The sequence below is a fragment of the Hemiscyllium ocellatum genome, chromosome 5 (assembly GCF_020745735.1).
Source record: "Hemiscyllium ocellatum isolate sHemOce1 chromosome 5, sHemOce1.pat.X.cur, whole genome shotgun sequence".
NCBI classification, from domain to species: Eukaryota; Metazoa; Chordata; class Chondrichthyes; order Orectolobiformes; family Hemiscylliidae; genus Hemiscyllium; species Hemiscyllium ocellatum.
The window spans coordinates 76,093,609-76,113,775 of NC_083405.1; the positions used below are offsets into that span (position 1 = coordinate 76,093,609).

Here is a 20,167-nt window from a genome sequence, read left to right on the forward strand (position 1 = left end):
GAGCAACAAATCTTCTCAAAACTCACTAATTTCTTATACTCATCCACAAACAATGACCAAAGTAAAACAGTCTGGGCAAAGCTAATGGAGATAATGGGGATATCTGCAAGAGCTCCTGTACTGTTCGTTTTAGGGAAGGTCCACCACATTAAGTGACAGTTAGGTATTTAACAGGGCAGTGGGAAAGGGGCAAGGACTTCAGCTATAGACGTTCTGCTTCCCTGAAGCTGTTGGCCAATCAATTATCAGTTCTATTGAACACTAGTGCCCTCAGCAAAGTGGTGGTGGCTGCTGGTAGTACACCCACCCGCAGCCAAGGATCGGTGTTGGATTCCTGCACCACAGCTGAATGAATACAATGGGGGAAGTTATTGAGTGAGGGTCATCAGGGAGGAGGGCAATAGGGTCACCAGCAAGAGCATGAAGTGCCATTCAGCAGACATTGCCCCTCAACCCTATCCTTTTCCAGTGTTGGCCCCCTCAATATTCTGCTAAAAGTTACAATAAAATCTAGACTGTCAATAACATATTTTAATGCCGGTTGATTTGAATAATACCAAATGATATTTCATGTTGTAAAACTAAGGTGGCACCTCTATAATGCAGGACAAGTGATGGGGAATTTTTTTTGGCTTTTTTATTATTGTTTATTTTCGTAAGAACTAGATTGTGAACAGTTATCAATGGTCTCCTTTTTATTCTTTCTAGTTACTTGATATAAATTAACATTCAAATACTATCACAGTAGGATTTCATAATCAACATTTCTGTTGAAGCTTAGGGAGAGGATTTATTTGAGCCACGCCAACTCTTATCCTTGACAAGAGAATGCAGGGATGCAGTTGTTTCTAGTTTTGCATCTGTATGACTCAGTGAAAAGGAGGTGAGGTAAAATGAAATTTGGAGGTTGACTGGACTGATTCCCGAGATGAAAGGATTACTCAAGGGGAACTGTTCCTTGAGGTGTAGAGATCAATGAGACATAGATTTAAGGTAAGGGACAGGAGGTTCAGAGGGATGTGAGGTAAAACCTCTTCATCTAGATGGTGGTGGGAATCTGGAACACATTGTCTGTGAGCCATTTTGAACTGAGATGAGGAGAAATTCCTTCATTCAAACTGTATTAATGTTGGCATTCTCTATTCCTGAAAACCACGCATGCTAAATTGTTAAGTCTATTCAAAATGGGAAACTGTAAGTAATCTAATCTAATCTAATCTTAAATTGTCAAAAAAGCAAAATGTGAATCCAGTTGTTCTGCATAGTGCACTAGGACCACTACTGTTGGGATGATGGCATTTTCTAAATGAACAGATCTCAACCCTTATCCTTCTGGATATTATCGAAATTGAAGGATACTGGAATAATGCAGGAATGTGAAATTGAGGTAGTAGATTAGCCATTGCTCTTACTGAATTGCACAGCAAGCATGATGAGCCAAATGGCCTACTCCTGTCCCCACTTTTTATGTTCTTATTTAATGATTTGCTGTAAATTGGCAAACGGTGTTAAGTTCAGTGTGACAAGCTATACTGTGATAGGTGAGTATGGAACCATCATAAAAATGAACAATCATGAAATTTTGCCATTCCTCTCTTATAAACAGACTGAACTCTTGATAAAGAATAAAACATTGCTTAAAGACTGCCACATACAAACAAGAAAAAGGCAGGTAATGCTGAAATACTGACCTTTGAATATACTGGAAACATTCTAATCTTTATACACTGAAATACAAATCATCTAAATACATTGTACAGTAATAATTGCTCCTGGCAGTTGATCTACTGTATCTTGTGGGTGGCACGGTGGCACAGTGGTTAGCACTGCTGCCTCACAGCACCTGAGACCCGGGTTCAATTCCCGACTCAGGCGACTGTGTGGAGTTTGCACGTTCTCCCCTTGTCTGCGTGGGTTTCCTCCGGGTGCTCTGGTTTCCTCCCACAGTCCAAAGATGTGCGGGTCAGGTGAATTGGCCTTGCTAAATTGCCTGTAGTGTTAGGTAAGGGGTAAATGTAGGGGTATGGGTGGGTTGCGCTTTGGCGGGTCGGTGTGGACTTGTTGGGCCGAAGGGCCTGTTTCCACACTGTAAGTAATCTAATCTAATCTAATCTTAAATTGTCAAAAAAGCAAAATGTGAATCCAGTTGTTCTGCATAGTGCACTAGGACCACTACTGTTGGGATGATGGCATTTTCTAAATGAACAGATCTCAACCCTTATACTTAAGTCAGTACAAAGAAAGGAAAAAAGGTATTCCATTTAAATAGGATCTTTTACAACCTCAGGAGGTCCAACAGTACTGTATGCCCAAATTAAGCGTTTTGAAGTGCAGTGGCTACTGTACCCCAGAATACATGCAAACAACATGCAAACAGAAAGCCCTCATGGTTCAGTTAAACAACGAGAAGTGTGTGTGTGTGTGTGTGTGTGTGTGTGTGTGTGTGTGTGTGTGTGCGCGTGAGAGACAGAAGCCAAAGCTATTGAATACCTGCCAGTGCCATAATTTCCTTAGTGTCCTGATCTGCTGCTGGATTGCTTTATTTTGCTGCATTGTGTAATGATGCTCTATTTCCATTATGCTGCAGCTCCAACTTTAAATGTATTAGCAGTCTTTCATTAGCTTTCTAACGTTTGTGTGGGTTCCCAGCTTGCTGCAGGCTGGTTGCCCACATTGTGACTGAAAGGGACATCATGGACTGCCATGTTAAAAACCTGAAAAGCATCATCAGCCCAACAGCTGGCAACTAATATGTCAATTGACCCACAACATCTGATTTTATTTACTCCTTTGGTATTTTGTAAACATTTTGAAAAGTTGCTTGAGAATTACAAAAGAGAACTATAAAATATTTTTTCATTTAAGTGGCTTTAATGACTTTAGAGGCTCACCATTCTCAGTTGTCAAAGATAACCACTCTTCTTTGCCAATTTGGCTTATCTCATCTAAACATCAAGTATGCCAGAATATTCTGGTTCCCAACCTTGCTCACTCTGAAATTAGCCATTCATAATGGCTGCTATATCAAGCTCACTTATTTCTATCTAGCTAATCTTTGACACATGAATGCTTCACAGATTCCAATACAAGCCTTTAGCTTTAAAGGTTTTTTCTATTTTCTTTGATTTCACTTTGTCTCTAATGTTACATCAACTTGATATTTTTTGTCCTTTCCTGCCACTCTCTGCCAATTTTTTACTCAAATCACAACACAAGTTGACATTTTCACTTATGTACAAGAAAGATGGCTAGGAAGAGACCATTAAATTCTGAAAGTTAAGATTTTGATAAACCTGCAGCTGAAGAAACTTAGCATTGCACAGCACAGTAGCTCAATGGTTACAGTAGATCATTGATCTAAAGGTTGAGTTGAAATCACATGTTGCCAAAATGTAAAATAAAATTGTATTTATTGGGCTAGACCAGAAAAATGATGATGAAAACTACTAGATTCTCACAATAACTCAATTAGTCCATTCGTACTCTTCAGAGTAAGTAGACTGCCACCCTTCCATAGCGCGCGACTGATATTTATCTTCAATCCAGCATTTGGTACCTAATGTCCTCATAGCAACTGGGAATGAGCAATGAGTGCTGCTTTGTCAAAATCATCCACATCCCAAGTGAAGATTAAAATTAAAACAAGGTAGGAGCTTTTCTCACCAACATTGGGACTTTTAAAAACACAGCTTTTGTATATATTTTGCCAAAGCCAAAGAGCATATATTCTGACCAGGAGGTGAAGCAAATCGCAAAGAAAGTAAAACTAAAAATCATCAAAATATATATGTGGTACCCTAACATCTTAAACACAAAAGCAGGGTTAAATTAAACTCAAGACTACTCCTTTTTTTTCACATTTTGTCTTACTAGTTGCATATTCAAGTTTTACTTCTGATTTCCTGGCTTTACTACATATTTTTTTAAAAATTGAATATTTGACAAAGTAACTCATTTCAAATCATCTTTACCAGTTATCAAATTGAGACTTTTATTCCATGTAATATTAAATATATTCTTCCAGACAGGAAATATAAGCAGTTATATTTTCACAGAGATACTAAAAACTTACCCTATTGCATGTCTTTCTAATAATCGTTGTACTGGCATCGAAAGCTTTCCTAGAAAACGCTTTATTATGGGACGACTCTTTGCAAACTTGTCCTTGACCTCAATTTCAAGAACATCCGTAGGGAGAGAAACAAAACTGTGCTGCTGCAAAACAGCAAGAGAAGAGAGAAACATTATCACACAAACTGATTGGTACCTACAGAATTTAACAATTAGCCAGCCTAAAGTTGCAATGTGCACCCTATAAATAACTTACATTATCTACTTCCTAACGATGACTTCACTGTATGGCCTCTAAATGGATCCCAACTACATTTAAGTCTGCTTTTTGTCTTTCTTTTACATTGTGACAGAATATCATAAATGCATCAATCATTGCTTGGCACTTCTTATGATAGTTTCACAGCACTGTGAAATAATTAAACAATGATGTGGAAAAGCTTCAAGTAATTTAAATGAAATTTGTGAATTATTTACAATGTACATGTCTGTAGATCAGTCAGCTCTGTATTAGTGAGACTGATCTCCAGGGTAAGGTTGTGCTGCAGCATCCATACTGGAGTGCAAATATCTGGAATCTTTTCAGTTTGGAATTCAGACTTACAATGTTTTGTAGATGCATGATAAGGAAAGGCAACATAGACTTACTATTCATAAAATGTTTCCATAATCTTTAAGGCATCTTAGCAGACAATAATATTCCTATCAAGCTTTAATCTTTTCATCATGGATGTTTGTGTTCACGATGTTGAGTACAAACTCTTAATGGATAGAAAATGGTGTTGCAAATGGAAAACAACAACACAGTCAACAACTTAAGATTGGATATAACCACTACTGAAAATCATTGACTGACCTCAATTGAAGGATGACAGGTATTCAGATTCGCATGTTTCTGTTGAAGGTCTTCTATCTCACCAGCAAGGCTAATTCTTGACCTATAGATCTTTGGGTATATGGAGTAGCACATCCCATGCTATAGTGAGATCTGACTGCAGGATTTACTTCCTTTTATTCCATTCCCAGTAGCTGCTTTTCCCCATTATTAAGAAATTTGCACTTATTTCAAACCCTTTATATGTTTCAGTGGCAAAAGCTGTGTAATGCTGAAGCAGTGTTGATAAAGAAGTAAGGCTACTCAGACAGCAATTTCCTGATTTTCATGTTTAATTGTGTGTCGCGAGCTGCCAGAATATGCTGTCCTACTTCCTGTTCAATGATGGCAAGTATTGTCAGTGTCACGATTATTTTAGCATAAATTCTATTTAGATAATCTATCATAAATGCACTTTTATGCAAGTTGAGTATGTCTAAAACATCTAAAGATAAAATATATTTTCAACAATAATATTTCCAACACCTAATAATTCAATGAGTAAATAACTCAGACTTATAAAGGATGAGATTCTCAGCAAGATGGTTATTAAAGCTTTATTGTATCGTGCAGCATCAATTTTACATCGACTTTGGCTTCCAATAACAATTGTACCACATTTTAGATTATAGTTAGTATTGAAGTTTACTGTTAGAAATTATTTGCCAACCCAAGAAATGGGAATGAAAACATAATTTAATATCCCTGTTGCACTTGGAGATCATTGTAGCATCAGTGCCACATGATGAGTTAGAGGAGTTCTTATTTGTGCAGCTTCAGCCACAATCAGAATGCAACAGAAGAGTATTCTGTGAATTTGGGCCAAGCTTGACAAAACATTTTGATGCAACAATGGCATTAACCTTACTGTGATGAGATTCTGTGGTGGTCCTTCGGTTAGTCTACTGGAATTTCAACAGAAGAATCAGACAGGTGTTGGAAGAATGTTTCTCCTCATCAGAGAATCTAGGATTAGAGGGCACAATTTCAAGATAAAAGGATCTTCTATTTAAGAGATAAAGAGGAATGTCTTGTCTCAGAGGATTGTTAGTGCTAGAACATGTTTTCCTCAGAGAGGAGCGGAGCTGCAAATCTTCTCAAAACTTGCTAAGAGGAGTGGAGGTTAGAGTATTCAATATCAAGTTATTTGATCAAAAAGAATCTCAAGGGTTACAGAAGACAGACAGAACAGTGGAGCTAAGGTCACATCAGATTAGCTATGACCTCATTGAATGGCAGAACAAGTTAAAGGTCAGATTAGATTAGCCATGATCTTATTGACTGGCAGAGCAAGTTCAATGGACTAAATGCTCTCCCCCTACTTATTTTTCTTATGTTAAGATGTAAAGCTTGTTGCTACCCATAGAGAGTGAAATTATTCTTCGACAGAAATGTAAAGTGGACAATTGCAAATCAGAGCTGAAAATGTGTTGCTGGAAAATCACAGCAGGTCAAGCAGCATCCAAGGAGCAGGAGAATCGATTCTCCTGCTCCTTGGATGCTGCCTGACCTGCTACACCTTTCCAGCAACACATTTTCAGCTCTGATCTCCAGCATCTGCAGTCCTCACTTTCTCCTAATTGCAAGTCAGTAGCCTATTTAAGCTCCTGACTGATTTTACCAAAGTAAAACTAGACAGGTTGGAAAATTGGCAGCCAATTTGCAATTACATATTTTGTATTCCTGCCAATTTCTGGTCAGGTTATGGTTACCACTCAGAGTACTACTTACTGAGACATGACTCATTACCTTCAGACAATAGGGAGGAAACATTGGCAAAATACAAGAAGCCTCACAAAAACCAAAGTTAGAAATCATTTAAAAACCAAAAGAACTGTGGATGCTGTAGATCAGAAACAAACAGAAATTGCTGTTAATGCTCAGCAGCTCTGGCAGCGCCTGTGAAGAGAAATCAGAGTTAACATTTCAGGTCGAGAGACCCATCCTCAGATCTGTTCAGAGGAAGGGTCCTCCTGTTCAGAGGAAAGGTCACTCAATCTGAAACATTAACTCTGATTTCTGTCCAAAGATGCTGCCATAACCTGCTGAACTTTTTGAGCAATTTCTGTTTGTGTTGGAAATCATTTGCTCATTGGAAACAAAGTTTTGACTATTTTTTGTCCCAGCCAGTAATTTTAAAAAAAATACATTTAACTGTAATGCTTATTCAACAGATAAACTTTGAGTCTTTTTTTTTCAGTTCTTTATAACCTACTTTAAAACCCATAACTGTCAAATGTTTGCTTATTACCAAATATATTAGCAGAGTAACCATTCAAAAATAGTAATTTGCCCAATAAAATTTGAAGTGGCAGATACAATTAAATCTTTTGAATGATACATGGGTATCTAGTTCACTAAATGCTTCGGTATTGTTTCTGTTCCACTGATCATATTTCATATGGCTGTTTCTGTCCCTTGACGTACACACTACTTAACATATCTTTGCTAGATTGCCATACTGTATTTTAACATAGCAATTAAGCTATATCTGTTTAAAACACATTCATAAAGTAGACTGAAACTACAAATGACTTTATATAAAAGTAAATGATTTTTTTTTTAATAAAGCAACCAGTTGATTAATAATCTTTTCAGTTTCATATTGCCAGTTCTCTCATTCTGAAATCATTCAGTAATATGTCTGTTTAGTATATCTGGTTGGCATGGATGAATTGGACTGAAGGGTTTGTTTCTGTGCTGTACATCTCTATGTGTCTATGACTCTAGTTATAAATTAAACAAACAACAGAAGTTTTGAAGTGAAATCTAATTGGCCTTAAGATGAAGACCCAAAGGCATACACAGACAGTCACAAATACTTTTCTTTTTCCTATGTTCTCTATTTTCTTAGGATAGACACTGACAAATTTCACTGAATCAATGCTGGTCAAAACTAATGATGGTGAAAATTCACAATGTTGAGGGAGAACCTCACCAACTGGTTGATTTTATTGAAATGTTACATTAACTCATGTTCTCTCTTCATTGATGCTGCCAAACGTGCTAAGTATTTCGAGAAGTTTCTGTTTTTAACTTAGGAAAGAAATAAAGGCTTTGGTAGTAGACAATGTAGGGATTATATGATTCAAACAAGATTCAGATGGATGACACCAGGGTTTAATGGATTTTTAAACAGCTACTGATAGCAAAAGATGTGGAACCGAGACTGAGTAATATGAACTGCAATGCATTCTAATTGAATGGTGGAACAGGTTTGTGAAGGGCTGAATGGTTCATTTTCTGTTCCTGTAGTCCTGGAAATTTGTGATTATGAGGAGAATGGTTTAACATTACATGTTCAGACAAATTTAATCAACCACTGCAATTTTATCCCACTATTATGATGCCTTCTTATTGTTCACAATATAGGATTACTGACAATGAAGATTCAGTATAGCTATCTTGTGCTGAATTGGATATGTACACAAGCACGAATGCTGTGCTAACCTTCTATTCTTTTCTCTTTCTTGTGTTCATGAAGGTGAGGGGAGATTAGCGACAGGATAGCAGTCTTCCTACGAGAAGTGCTTCGAGGTCAGATGTCACACAGCAACCTATACTCTATACAGCAAACCTATATTCTCTACATTCTACTCCAGTTTTGCACTTCAGAAGAGCACCTTTCATATAATAATGCAGTATATTTAGTATTCTGAATTTCCTTCTGCAAATTTTGAATGTCAAGTAGTCCCGAAGTGGCAGGGATAAAAATCTGGGGTGATCCAGTAATGTCCGGTCTTTGCCCCAAGTATCTGATAAGTGAAAGTTCTGTCAGATATGATCAGGATAACTGATTACACAAAAGGGATTGAGGAGCCAGATACAATTGTGACTATTGTGAAGTGATAATTTAAAAACTATGCATAATCAAAATAGACAAACTATGGTGAGAAAGTTTGCTGATTCCTTATGAGTTGAATGAATGAGATGAAAATCATGATTTGGTCTCTTCTGTTTGTAGTAAGAATTAACTATTATTTTAATCTCACATTTTTTTTGTTGTCTATCAAGCTGATGAAGATGTCAAACTGTAAACAGTCTTCCTCCTTTTGTGCTTTTCCCTTTACAATTTCCCAATTTTTTTTGTAGTAGGTTGATATTTCATGGCAATCAGTCACTAAATGACATCATGCCTTTTGGTTATTTGTTTAGAAGATGAGGATTAACTCAAGATGGACATATTCCAGCCCTCAGCCATTTACAGTGATAGAGTCATAGAGATGGACAGTATGGAAAGATCCTTTGGTCCAACACATCCATGCCAAATGGATATCCCAGATATATCCAGTCCCATTTGCCATTATTTGGCCCATATCCTTCTAAATCCTTCCTACTCATGTACCCATCCCCATGACTTTTAAATGTTGTAATTGTTCCAGCCGCCACCACTTCCTCAGGTAGCTCATTCCATACACACACCACCCTCTGTGTGAAAAAGGTGCCCTTTAGATCCCTTTTAAATCTTTCCCCCTCACCTTAAACCGATGTTCTTTAGTGTTTGTCTCCCCATCCTGGAGAAAAGACCCTGTTTACTTATCTTATCCATGCCCCCCATGATTCATATACCTCAATAAGGTCACCCCTCAGCTTCCAAAACTCTAGAGAAAACAGCCCCAATCTAGTCAGCCTCTCCCTCTAGTTCAAACCCTCCAACTCTGGCAACATTCTTGTAAATCTTTTCCGAACACTTTCAAGTATCACAACATCCTTCCTATAGCAGGGAAACCAGAATTGCACGCAGTATTCCAATATTGGCCTGTACATGTTCTGTACAGCCTCAACATGACCTCCCATCTCCTATAATCAATGGTCTGACCAATAAAGGAAAGTATATCAAGCATCTCCTTCACTATCCTATCTACCTGAGACTCTACTTTCAAGGAGCTATTAATCTGCACTCCACTTCATTCAGCAACACTCTCCAGAATCTTACCATTAATGTGTCTAAGTCCTGCCCTGATTTGCATTTCCAAAATGCAGCACCTCACATTTATCTAAATTACACAGCATCTGCCACTCCTTCACACATTGACCTATCTAATCAAGATCCCATTGTATTCTGAGGTAACCTTCTTCGCTTTCCACCATACCTCCATTTTGGTGTCATCTGCAAACTCACTAACTATACCTCCTATATTTATATCCAAATCATGTATTAAAAACCAACGAAAAACAGTGGAGCCAGCACCTATCCTTGTGGCATACCACTGGTCACAGGCCTCTAGTCTGAAAAATAACCCTCCACCACTACCCTCTGTCTTTTGTCTTTTAGCCAGTTCTGTATCCATATGACTAGTTCTCCATGTGATCTAACCTTGTTTAGCATGTAGAACCTTGTCAAACACCTTATTGAAATCCATATAGATCATATTCACGGCTCTGCTCTCATCAATTCTCTTTGCTACTTCTTAAAAAAAACTCAATCAAATTCATGAGACACGATTATCCCTAATCAGTCCTTGCCGTTCCAAATACATGTGAATCCTTTCCATCAGAATTCCTTCCATCAACTTGCCCAACACTGATATCAGGCTCACTGGTCTTTAGTTCCTTGGCTTTTCCTTATCACCTTTCTCAAATAGTAGCACTATGTTAGCCAACTCCCAGTCTTCCAGCACTTCACCTGTGACTATTGACAATACAAATATCTCCGCAAAGCACCCAGCAATCATTTCCCTAGTTTCTCACAGAGTTCTAAGGTACATCTAATCAGGTCCTGGGGATTTATCCACCTTTATGCGCTTTAAGACATCCAGCACCTCCTCTTCTGTAGTATAGACACTTTTCAAGACGTCACCATTTATTTCCCCACATTATCCATTGTAAACTCTGATGCAAAGTACTCGTTTAGTATCTCCACCATCTCCTGTAGGCTTCCTCGTTGATCTTTGAAGGGCCTTATTCTCTCCCTAGTTACTCTTTTGTTCCTAATGTGTTTATAAAATCTCTTTGGATTTTCTTTGGCCCTATTTGCTAAAGCTATTTCAGGTCCCCTTTTTGCCCTCCTGATTTCCCTCTTAAGTTTACTCCTACTGCCTTTACACTCCTCTAAGAATTCACTTGATCTATCCTGTCTATACCTTACATATGCTTTCTCAATCAAAACCTCAATTTCTCTAGTCATCCAGCATTCCCCACAGCTACCAACCTTGCCCTTCACCCTAACAGGAGCATACTGTCCCTGGACTCTCATTATCGCATTTTTGAAGGCTTCCCATTTTCCAGCCATCTCTTTATCTGCGAACATCTGCCCCCAGTCAACTTTTGAAAGTTGTTGCCTAATAACGTCAAAATTGACCTTTCTCCAATTCAGAACTTTAACTTTTAGATCCGGTCTATCCAATTCCATGTCTATTTTAAAACTATTAGAATTATGGTCGCTGGCCCCAAAGTGTTCCCCCACTGACACCTCAGTCACCTATCTTGCCTTATTTCCCAAGAGTAAGTCAAATTTTGCAGCTTCTCTAGTAGGTGCATCAGAAAAAATGAATCAGAAAATTTTGTTGTATACATTTAACAAATTCCTTTCCATCTAAATCCTTAACACTATGGCAGTCCCAGTCTATGTTTGGGAACTTAAAATCTCCTTCCATAACCATCCTATTATTCTTACAGATAACTGATAGTTCCATAAAAATTTGTTTCTCAATTTCCCTCTGACTTTTGGGGGGATCTGTAGTACAATGCCAATAAGGTGATCATCCTTTTCCTATTTGTCAGTTCCACACAAATAATGTCTCTGAACATATTCTAAGTAATATCCTCCCTAAGTATAGTCGTAATGTTATCTCTTATCAAAAACGTCACTTCCCTTCCTCTCTTGCCCGCCCCCCACAATTCCTATCCTCCCTGTAGCATCTGTATCCTGGAACATTAATCTGACAGTCCTGTCCATCCCTGAGCCATTTTTAAGTAATTACTATGATATCCCAATCCCATGTTCCTAACCATGCCCTGAGTTCATCTGCCTTACCCATTAGGCCTCTTGCATTGAAATAAATGCAGTTTAATTTATCAGTCTTACCTAGTTGTCTATTTTGTTCGTGCTTGCCCAGAGTATTTGACTTGCTCCCTTTCCCAAATATAACAGTCTCAGACAAATCGCTTTCCTTACTATCTCCCTACCAACACTTAGTTCCCCTTCCAATTCAGGTGCACTCTGTCCTTCTAATACAGGTCACTTTTACCCCAGAAGATATTCCAATGATCTAAAAATGTGAATCCTTCTCTGCATCAACTCTGTGAGTTTCTGTCTGCATGTGCGCATGTATGTGTGTGTCTGTATATGTGTGCATGCGCATGCATCTGTGTGTCTTAGCATGTTTGTGTCAGTGTCTGTGTCCATGTGTCATACTGTGTGCGTGTGTCTGTGTGTCTGTGTGTATGTGTGTCAGTATCTGTGTCTGTATGCAGTTAACAGTGTCTGTGTATGTCTGTTTCAGTGTGTGACTGTGTGTATGTGTTTCGGTATCTGTGTCTATGTGTCTGTGTGTGTTTGTGTCAATGTCTGTGTGTGTGTGTCAATGAGTGTGTCTGTGTGGGTGTGTATGTACGTTTCTGTGTGTGTCTGTTTGGGTATGTGTGAGAGATTAGCTGATTGAGTATATGCGTGCACGCGCGCGTGTGTATGCGGTTGTCTGTGTGTGAGTATCGTGTGTGTGTGTGCTTTAGTATCTGTGTCTATGTGTTGGTGTGTCTGTGAGGGGGTGTGTGTATGAGTTACTGCCTGTGTGCATGTTTGTGTGTGCTTGTGCGCATGTGTGCTTCTCTCTATGCGTGCGTGTGTGTGTGTCTGATTGTGTATGTATGTGCATGTCTGTGTGCGCACATGTGTCTGTGCATGTATGCCAGTTTTTGTGCCTGTGAATGTGCATGTCTCTGTGGGTGTGTTTGTGTGTATGTCAGTGTCTGTGTGCATGTGTGTCTGTGTGTGTTGGTGCTTGTATTTCAGTGTTTGTGTATGTCTATGGTTGTGTTTGCATGTGTGTCAGTTTCGGTGTGTTAGTGTTACTGTGAGTGTCTCTGTGTGTCTGTATGCATTAGTGTCTGTGTGTGTGTGCGTGTGTGTATGTGTGTGTGTGTGTGTCAGTGACTTTGCCAATGTGTTTCTGTGTGCGAGAGACACAGTGGCTGGCTGTGTGTGAGTGTTGTGTGTGTGTGTCAGTGTGTGTGTGTGTGTGTGTGTGTGTGTGTGTGTGTGTGTGTGTGTGTGTGTGTGTGTGTGTGTGTGTATCACAACCACACTTCCTGCAGACATAATCATCAGTAACATGGAAACTCTCCCTAATCTCCCAAATCCAACAGGAAGAGCATATCACTCTACTATAAGGCATCTTTGCACTTTAACTATCTAAAGACCATGAAAATAGCACAGTTTTACTGCTCTAAAAAAACTGCTCTAGGCTAACTTATTTCCAATGTTTGTAAAGTTTAATCAAGAGACAGATCTCAATAAAACATGTAATCTACTCACTTTCATAGCTTTACAAAATAAACAGTAAGGTTACATTTTTAAAAGCTGCTTAGCTGCTCCCTTACTCTGAGCTCTCCCACACAGGTTTCTCCAAGGTCAGCTATGAATTTCACTGTTTATTCATTTTTCTGAGATGAACTCCGTTGTTCAAGGATACTTGAAATCAAGCAGCAGAGGTAAAAGCTGTGCAGATGGGTCAGATGGCAGTGTAGGTTTCTTTCTTGGTTGGCATGGACGAGTTGGACCGAAGGGTCTGTTTCCATGCTGTACATCTCTATGACTCCATTTGAATTACTTCCTATGTGGTCACTACCTTTGTCTGACTTCCTCCTTTTTCAAAGTGCCGTCATTTTGATTTTCTTTTCCACAAATTTCCAAAACAATGCAACAGCTTATAAAACTGTAATTGTTGTTCCTCAAATCCGAGAAAATCAGCTCTAACACTGAAAATGCCTAAAAGGAAGAGCAGCTCTTATAGTCACAATTGTTTTTCTTGTCCTCCATTTTAGATTACCCAGAATCCTTGTTTCATCACTTCTTTCTTGTGAGGTCTTTTCGTTAGCTTCACTCAGCTGTTTAAATATATAAGTCAGGAAGCTCCCTCTGATCAGGCCTAGAAATGTCAACCCAAAGGTCAACTTCAATATTGTGCTGTTTGTGACATAACAAGCCATTGGGAGAAATTTCATCAATCATGGCCAACATTGCTTTGTGTCAGCTTGAAGCAAAGCACTAAGGATCATTTAATCAAAGGGAGAGAATGAATTTTGTAGATTTTTACAAGATAATTAAACAATCAATTTTTAGAGTTTCTCATCCTGAAATTTTATTGACTCTGACTCTTGAATTCATGTAGATATTTTTAAGATATTAGTATCCCGTGGAATGTGTATAAATGTCATGACTGGGTTCTGGATGTTTTAGGCAGATGAAGGGTGGAAAGTAGCTAGTACAAACTGATAAACATTCATTAACTGGTTACATTTAGTGCAGAGGCAAGGTTGAACAGTACTTCACTAGAACTTTCTTCTCCCAGATCGCAGTTCCATGTGATCAGGCATTACAGTTGATGCAGCATAGATATTGGCATGCAGCTACTAACACTATATATGGAGAGGCAGTGTTGCAGATAATGGTTTCAACAGTAGGAAATGGTTCTGAATTGTAGGGGGACCGAGGAACATTGGCCTGAATGAAAACCATTAGTGAAAATTTCCCCTCCAAGCCACATACCATCCTGACTGGGAATTATATGGCCGTCCCTTCAATGTCACAAGGTCAAATTCCTGGAGCTCCCTTCTGAACCATACACCAAAGGACTGCAGCAGTAAGATAAGTTCACCATCACCTTCTCCTGGGTAATTAGGGATGGACAATTAATGCTGGCCCAGCCATTGGCACACAAGTCACATGAACAAATAAAAACAACCTCATCTCTCCACCCCACAATCAGATTGCCATAATTTACTGAGGGCAAATTCAGGGAAGAAAATTCAGTGAAGAAAAGTGGGAAGAGAAGAAAAATGCTTGTATGCTGGAATACAAAGACAATGACCGAGTCTGGTAACAACATTAGCTTACAATGACCCTCGTGACACATGCTCAAGTCTGACTCCTCTACATCAAAATAACAGATCCTATTCACAAATCAAGGCAGCCTGACAGAACATAACGCTGGCTACACCCTTGATGGCCAAAGTGAACAATGTCTCCTTGCTGTCATCTCCAAAGTGATGAAGACTACTACTAACAGACTTGCAAATCTGTCAATCAGCCATTCCAAACAAAATATGGCCCTGTGCCTGCAAGATCAGTCCTATACAACTCTCATCTGTATTTATGCTCCAACCCTAAAGACTATGCCTGCTGACAAAAAAAAAATTCCACAGACTTCTGTGGATTCATCCAAACAGGCAAATGTAAATTTATCCAGTACAAAGTACAGAACAGGGTACTTTCTAAATGACCAGAATTTACACACAGATATGTTGACCATTCAAATGTTATTGGCAGGTACATAAAAAAGGATCAACTAGGTTAAAGAAATGTTGGGCTTTGTATCCAAAGGAATGGCATTTAAATCTGCTTAAGCTAAACAAAGCCACATTTGGAGTACTTAGTTATGACAATGAAATAGAAGCCCTAACTATTTATACATATTTTTTACTTTTAATAGCAAGATGTGTTGTTTTGAAATTAGGACTGCTACAGAAACACAGTGGATTTCAATTCACAAGTGATTTTCTGTATGTATTGGACAGATGTGGGCCAGAACATTGGACAGAATTCTGATTAGGTAAAAACAAGGACTGCAGATGCTGGAAACCAGAGACTAGATTAGAGTGGTGCTGGAAAAGCACAACAGGTCAGACAGCATCCGAGGACCTCTGGGAATTCTGATTAGCCTGTCTCAGACTGAGGCTGTTGGAATAAAGATGAAGTTAACCTACATGCCTGAGTCCTCCTGTGATCTGTGTAAGGAGAGCTGAACACAACAACATTCTTCTACCTGCAAGCAGTTGGGTGATTGGTTCCCAGGTAGCTAAATAGATTATGGGTGTGAATGTTTGGGTCAGAAGCCATTGGGCCTCCAGAAAAGAACGCAGTATCTTATGTCCATAATGTTCATTCTCCTGCTCCTCGGATGCTGCCTGACCTGCTGTGCTTTTCCAGCACTACAATCTCTGCTGTGATTGCAAGTGAGGCAGGTAGGGGGATCCTGAGTTCAGGAATGGAGAAGCCTCAGCTCTTGACCCTGTCCAACAGGTATGAGATGCTTGCTCCCTGTATGGATGAGGAAAAGGGCTGTGGCTAGAATGAGCCAGCTGACTACGGCACCATGATGCAGAAGGTCATTAAAGTGGGGGGAACAAAAAGACAAGTGTTTGTTATAGGGGATTCTATAATTAGGGGGATAGATAGGATCCTTTGCAAGCCAGATCAGGAGTCCTGTATGGTTGGTTGCCTTCCCGGTGCCAGGGTGAGGGCACTTCTGACCAGCTTGAAAGGATATAGGAGTTGGAAGGGGAAGATCCAGTTGTTGTAGTCCAAATTGGGACAAACAACATAGGCAAGGCTAGGATGGAGGATCTGTTTGGCTTTATCAAGCACTATGAACTAAATTAAGGAACAGGTCCTCAGAGAGTTACGATCTCTGGATTACTGCCTGAGGCACATGCAAATTGGCTTAGGGATAAGAAAATTAGGGAAGTAAACACATGGCTAAGGGAGTAGTGTGGGAAACAGGAGTTGCATTTCACGGGGCATTGGCATCAGGTTTGGAATAAGAGGGATCTGTCCCAATAGGACTGTCTCCACCTGAACTGATTTGGAATCAGTTTTCTAGGGAAAATGATAAATAGGGTGGTCACGAGGACTTTAAACACAGGAAAGGAAAAACGACAGGAAGTGTGATGGCAGATAAAAAGGGAAGCAGCAGGTTAGCATGCATGCAGGAGGATTTACCTAAAAGGCAGACTATGAAAGAAATAAAAAGAAAGGATATCTCAGGATATTATTAGAGATATTGGAAATCATGAGGGTGTGAAAACTAACATAAGAGTACATTACCTGAATGTTTGTAGCATTCGTAACAAGGTCAATGAGTTAACGGCACAAATCATCACAAATGAATATGATGTGGTACCATTTCAGAGACATGATTGCAGGATGGTCACAACTGGGAGCTAAATATCCAGAGGCATCAAACTATTCGGAAGGACAGACAGGAAGGTAAAGAAGGTGATGTAGCTCTGATATTCTGTAGCATCAGGGCGGTGCTGAGAAATGATATAGGTTCAATGGAGAATAATTTGAAACCATTTGGGTGGAAATTAGAAATTCTAAGAAGAAAAAGTCACTGATAGGTGTAGTCTATATGGCCACCAAATAATAACATCACATTGGGGCAGGCAATAAACAAAGAAATAATAAAAATGGTATGGCAATTCTCATGGGGGAGCTTTAATCTACATGTCGATTGGTTGAACCTTCTCATTCAGGGTAGCCTTGAGCAGGAGCTCGTTGAGTGTATCCATGATAGTTTTCTTGAACAGTATGTAATGGAATCGACGAGGGAGCAAGCTATTCTAGATCTAATCCTGTGTAATGACACAGGAATAATTAATGACCACATAGTTAGAGATCCTCTTGGAAGGAGCGATCACAGTATGGTTGAATTTAGAATACAGATGGAAAGTGTGAAAATAAAATCCAATACCAGCATCCCATGCTTAAACAAAAAAGACCACAATAGAAAGAGAGAGGACTTGGCTAAAGATGGTTGGAAACAAAGATTTTATGGTGGGACAGTTGACAAACAGTGGAAGACTCTCAAAGCAATTTATCAAAATGCTCAGCAAAAGTATGTTCGAGTGAAAATGAAGGACTGTAACAAAAAGAGGTAATCTGTCATGGGTGTCTAAGGAAATAAGGAACAGTATCAAATTGAAAGAGGAGGCATAAAAAATGGTCACAATCAGCAGGAAACTAGAAGACTGGGAAAACCTTAAAGGTCAACAGAGCCACAAAAAGAGCTATAAAGAAAGGTAAGGTAGAACATGAGAAAGGACAGATAACAAAAGTTTCCTTAAATAAATACAATGAAAAAGAGTGGCTAAAGTAAACATTGGTCCTTTAGAGGATAAGAAGGGGCATTTAGTTATGGGAAATGATGAAGTGACCGAGGCATTGAACAGGTATTTTATGTCAGTCATCACAGTGGAGGACACTAAGAACATGGCAGTAATTGACAAAAAGACGAAGGTAAGTGAGGACCTAAAAGCAATCATTGTTACAGAAGAGATAGTGTTGGGCAAGCTAATGGAGTAAAAATTGAGGTCTGCAGATGCTGGAGATCAGAGCTGAAAATGTGTTGCTGGTTAAAGCGCAGCAGGTCAGGCAGCATCCAAAGGACAGGAAATTCGACGTTTCGGGCATAAGCCCTTCATCAGGGCTTGTGCCCGAAACGTCGAATTTCCTGTTCTTTGAATGCTGCCTGGCCTGGATGGAAGGCATCCCTAAAAGAGATGGTGAGGGGAAATAGCAAGCACACTTGCAGTAATTTTCCAAAATTTGCTGTTCTCAGGGGCAGTTCCAGTGGATTGTAAAAACAGCAAATGTGATGCCACTGTTTAAAAAGGCTGGTAGACAAAAGATGGGGAATTATAGACCCAGGTTAGTTTAACTTCTGTAGTGGGGAAGCCACTTGAGTCTAATATTAAGGAAGAAATAGCAAGGCATCTAGATAGAAATTGTCCCGTTGGGCAGACACAGCATAGGTTCATGAAGGGAAGGTCATGCTTAACTAATCTTTTGGAATTCTATGAAAACATTACGAGCAAGGTGGACAATGTGGACTTAGTGGATGTGGTGCACCTAGCTTTCCAAAAGGCCATTGACAAGGTGCCACACAAGAGGCTGCTGCTTAAGATAAAGATGCATGACATTACGGTAAAATTAATAGCATGGATAGAGGATTAATTGGTTGACTAACAAGAAACAAACATGGGGACGAATGACTGCGATTCTGATTGGCAATCAGTAACTAGTAGTGTGCCTCAGGGATCAGTATTGGGACCACAATTATTCACAATTTACATAGATGATTTGGAGTTGGGGATGACATGTAATGTGTGAAAGTTTGCCAATGACACTAAGATGAGTAGCAAAGCGAAGTCTGCAGAGGACTGTGAAATTTTGCAGAGGAACGTAGATACTTTAAGTGAGTGGGCTATGGTCTGGGAGATTGATTACAATGTTAATAAATAGCCATCCATTTTGGTAGGAGTAATATTAAAAAGGACTATTACTTGAATGGTAAAAAGTTGCAGCATGCTGCTACGCAGAGGATCTGGTGTCCTTGTGCATGGATGACAGAAATAGGAGAAAGTGAGGACGGCAGAAGCTGGAGATCAGAGTCAAAAAGTGTGTGCTGGAAAAGCATAGCTGGTCAGGCAGCACCCGAGGAGCAGGTCCAAGTTAGAGTTTTGATCAACAAGCAAATCAAAGTTTATGGAGGGTGGGGGGTAGCTAAGAAAGTGCAGGTAATGTCATGGTCAGATCAGCCATGATTTTGTTGAATGGTACAGCAGGATGAATAGGGCAACTAGTTTACTCCTGCATCTAATACTTACAATCTTACAAACCTCTTGGTCATATATTAAGTTTGTTTTGACTATCCTGTTATACTATACCCATGTACCATCATTAGTATGCCAACAACACAATCATTTAAGGCTGTAATGTAGAGCTGAATCTTACATAGTTGAAGGTAAGGGCTGGTTGCCTCACATTTTTGGAAGGTTTCTTGCTCCCAAGGCCTTGTGGATTTTTTTTACCATATCTTATCGAACTTGCCTCATTAATTACCTATCCAACCCCATGGGGCCCTCTCTTGCCCAAATCTACCTGCACTTTACCACTCATGTTCCCAGAACAACTTGCCACCTCAGGGATATCTTGAAATTGGTTGGCATTCATGGCACTGGTGCTATCTTTAAAAGCTTGTTGTAGAGTTGAATCAGCACTGTTGGTCTGGAGCTGTCTCTCCTGATATCGTCCCCAGATATGACAACCAAGAGAAGAGTTGCCCTACTTTGCAGACATCAACCTGGAGATCTTGCTGGATTGGGTGATGCAGAAGTGAAATATTCCCTTCCCTCAGGACCAGCAGAGGAGACCATGACACCAGTCTACTGTAAGGTTCCTACCCAGGTCAGTGCAGCCTCAGCCATTGAGGAGAATAT

General features: G+C 39.5%; 1 protein-coding gene across 1 annotated transcript in view; it reads right to left on the reverse strand.

Annotated features, from left to right (window-relative positions):
* LOC132816077 (E3 ubiquitin-protein ligase HECW1-like) overlaps nt 1-20,167 on the reverse strand; it is a 356,118-nt gene that overhangs the window by 225,785 nt on the left and 110,166 nt on the right. The window contains exon 6 of the mRNA XM_060825506.1: nt 4,073-4,215. Coding sequence (XP_060681489.1) covers nt 4,073-4,215 — 143 coding nt within the window. The remainder of the gene's footprint in view (nt 1-4,072; nt 4,216-20,167) is intronic.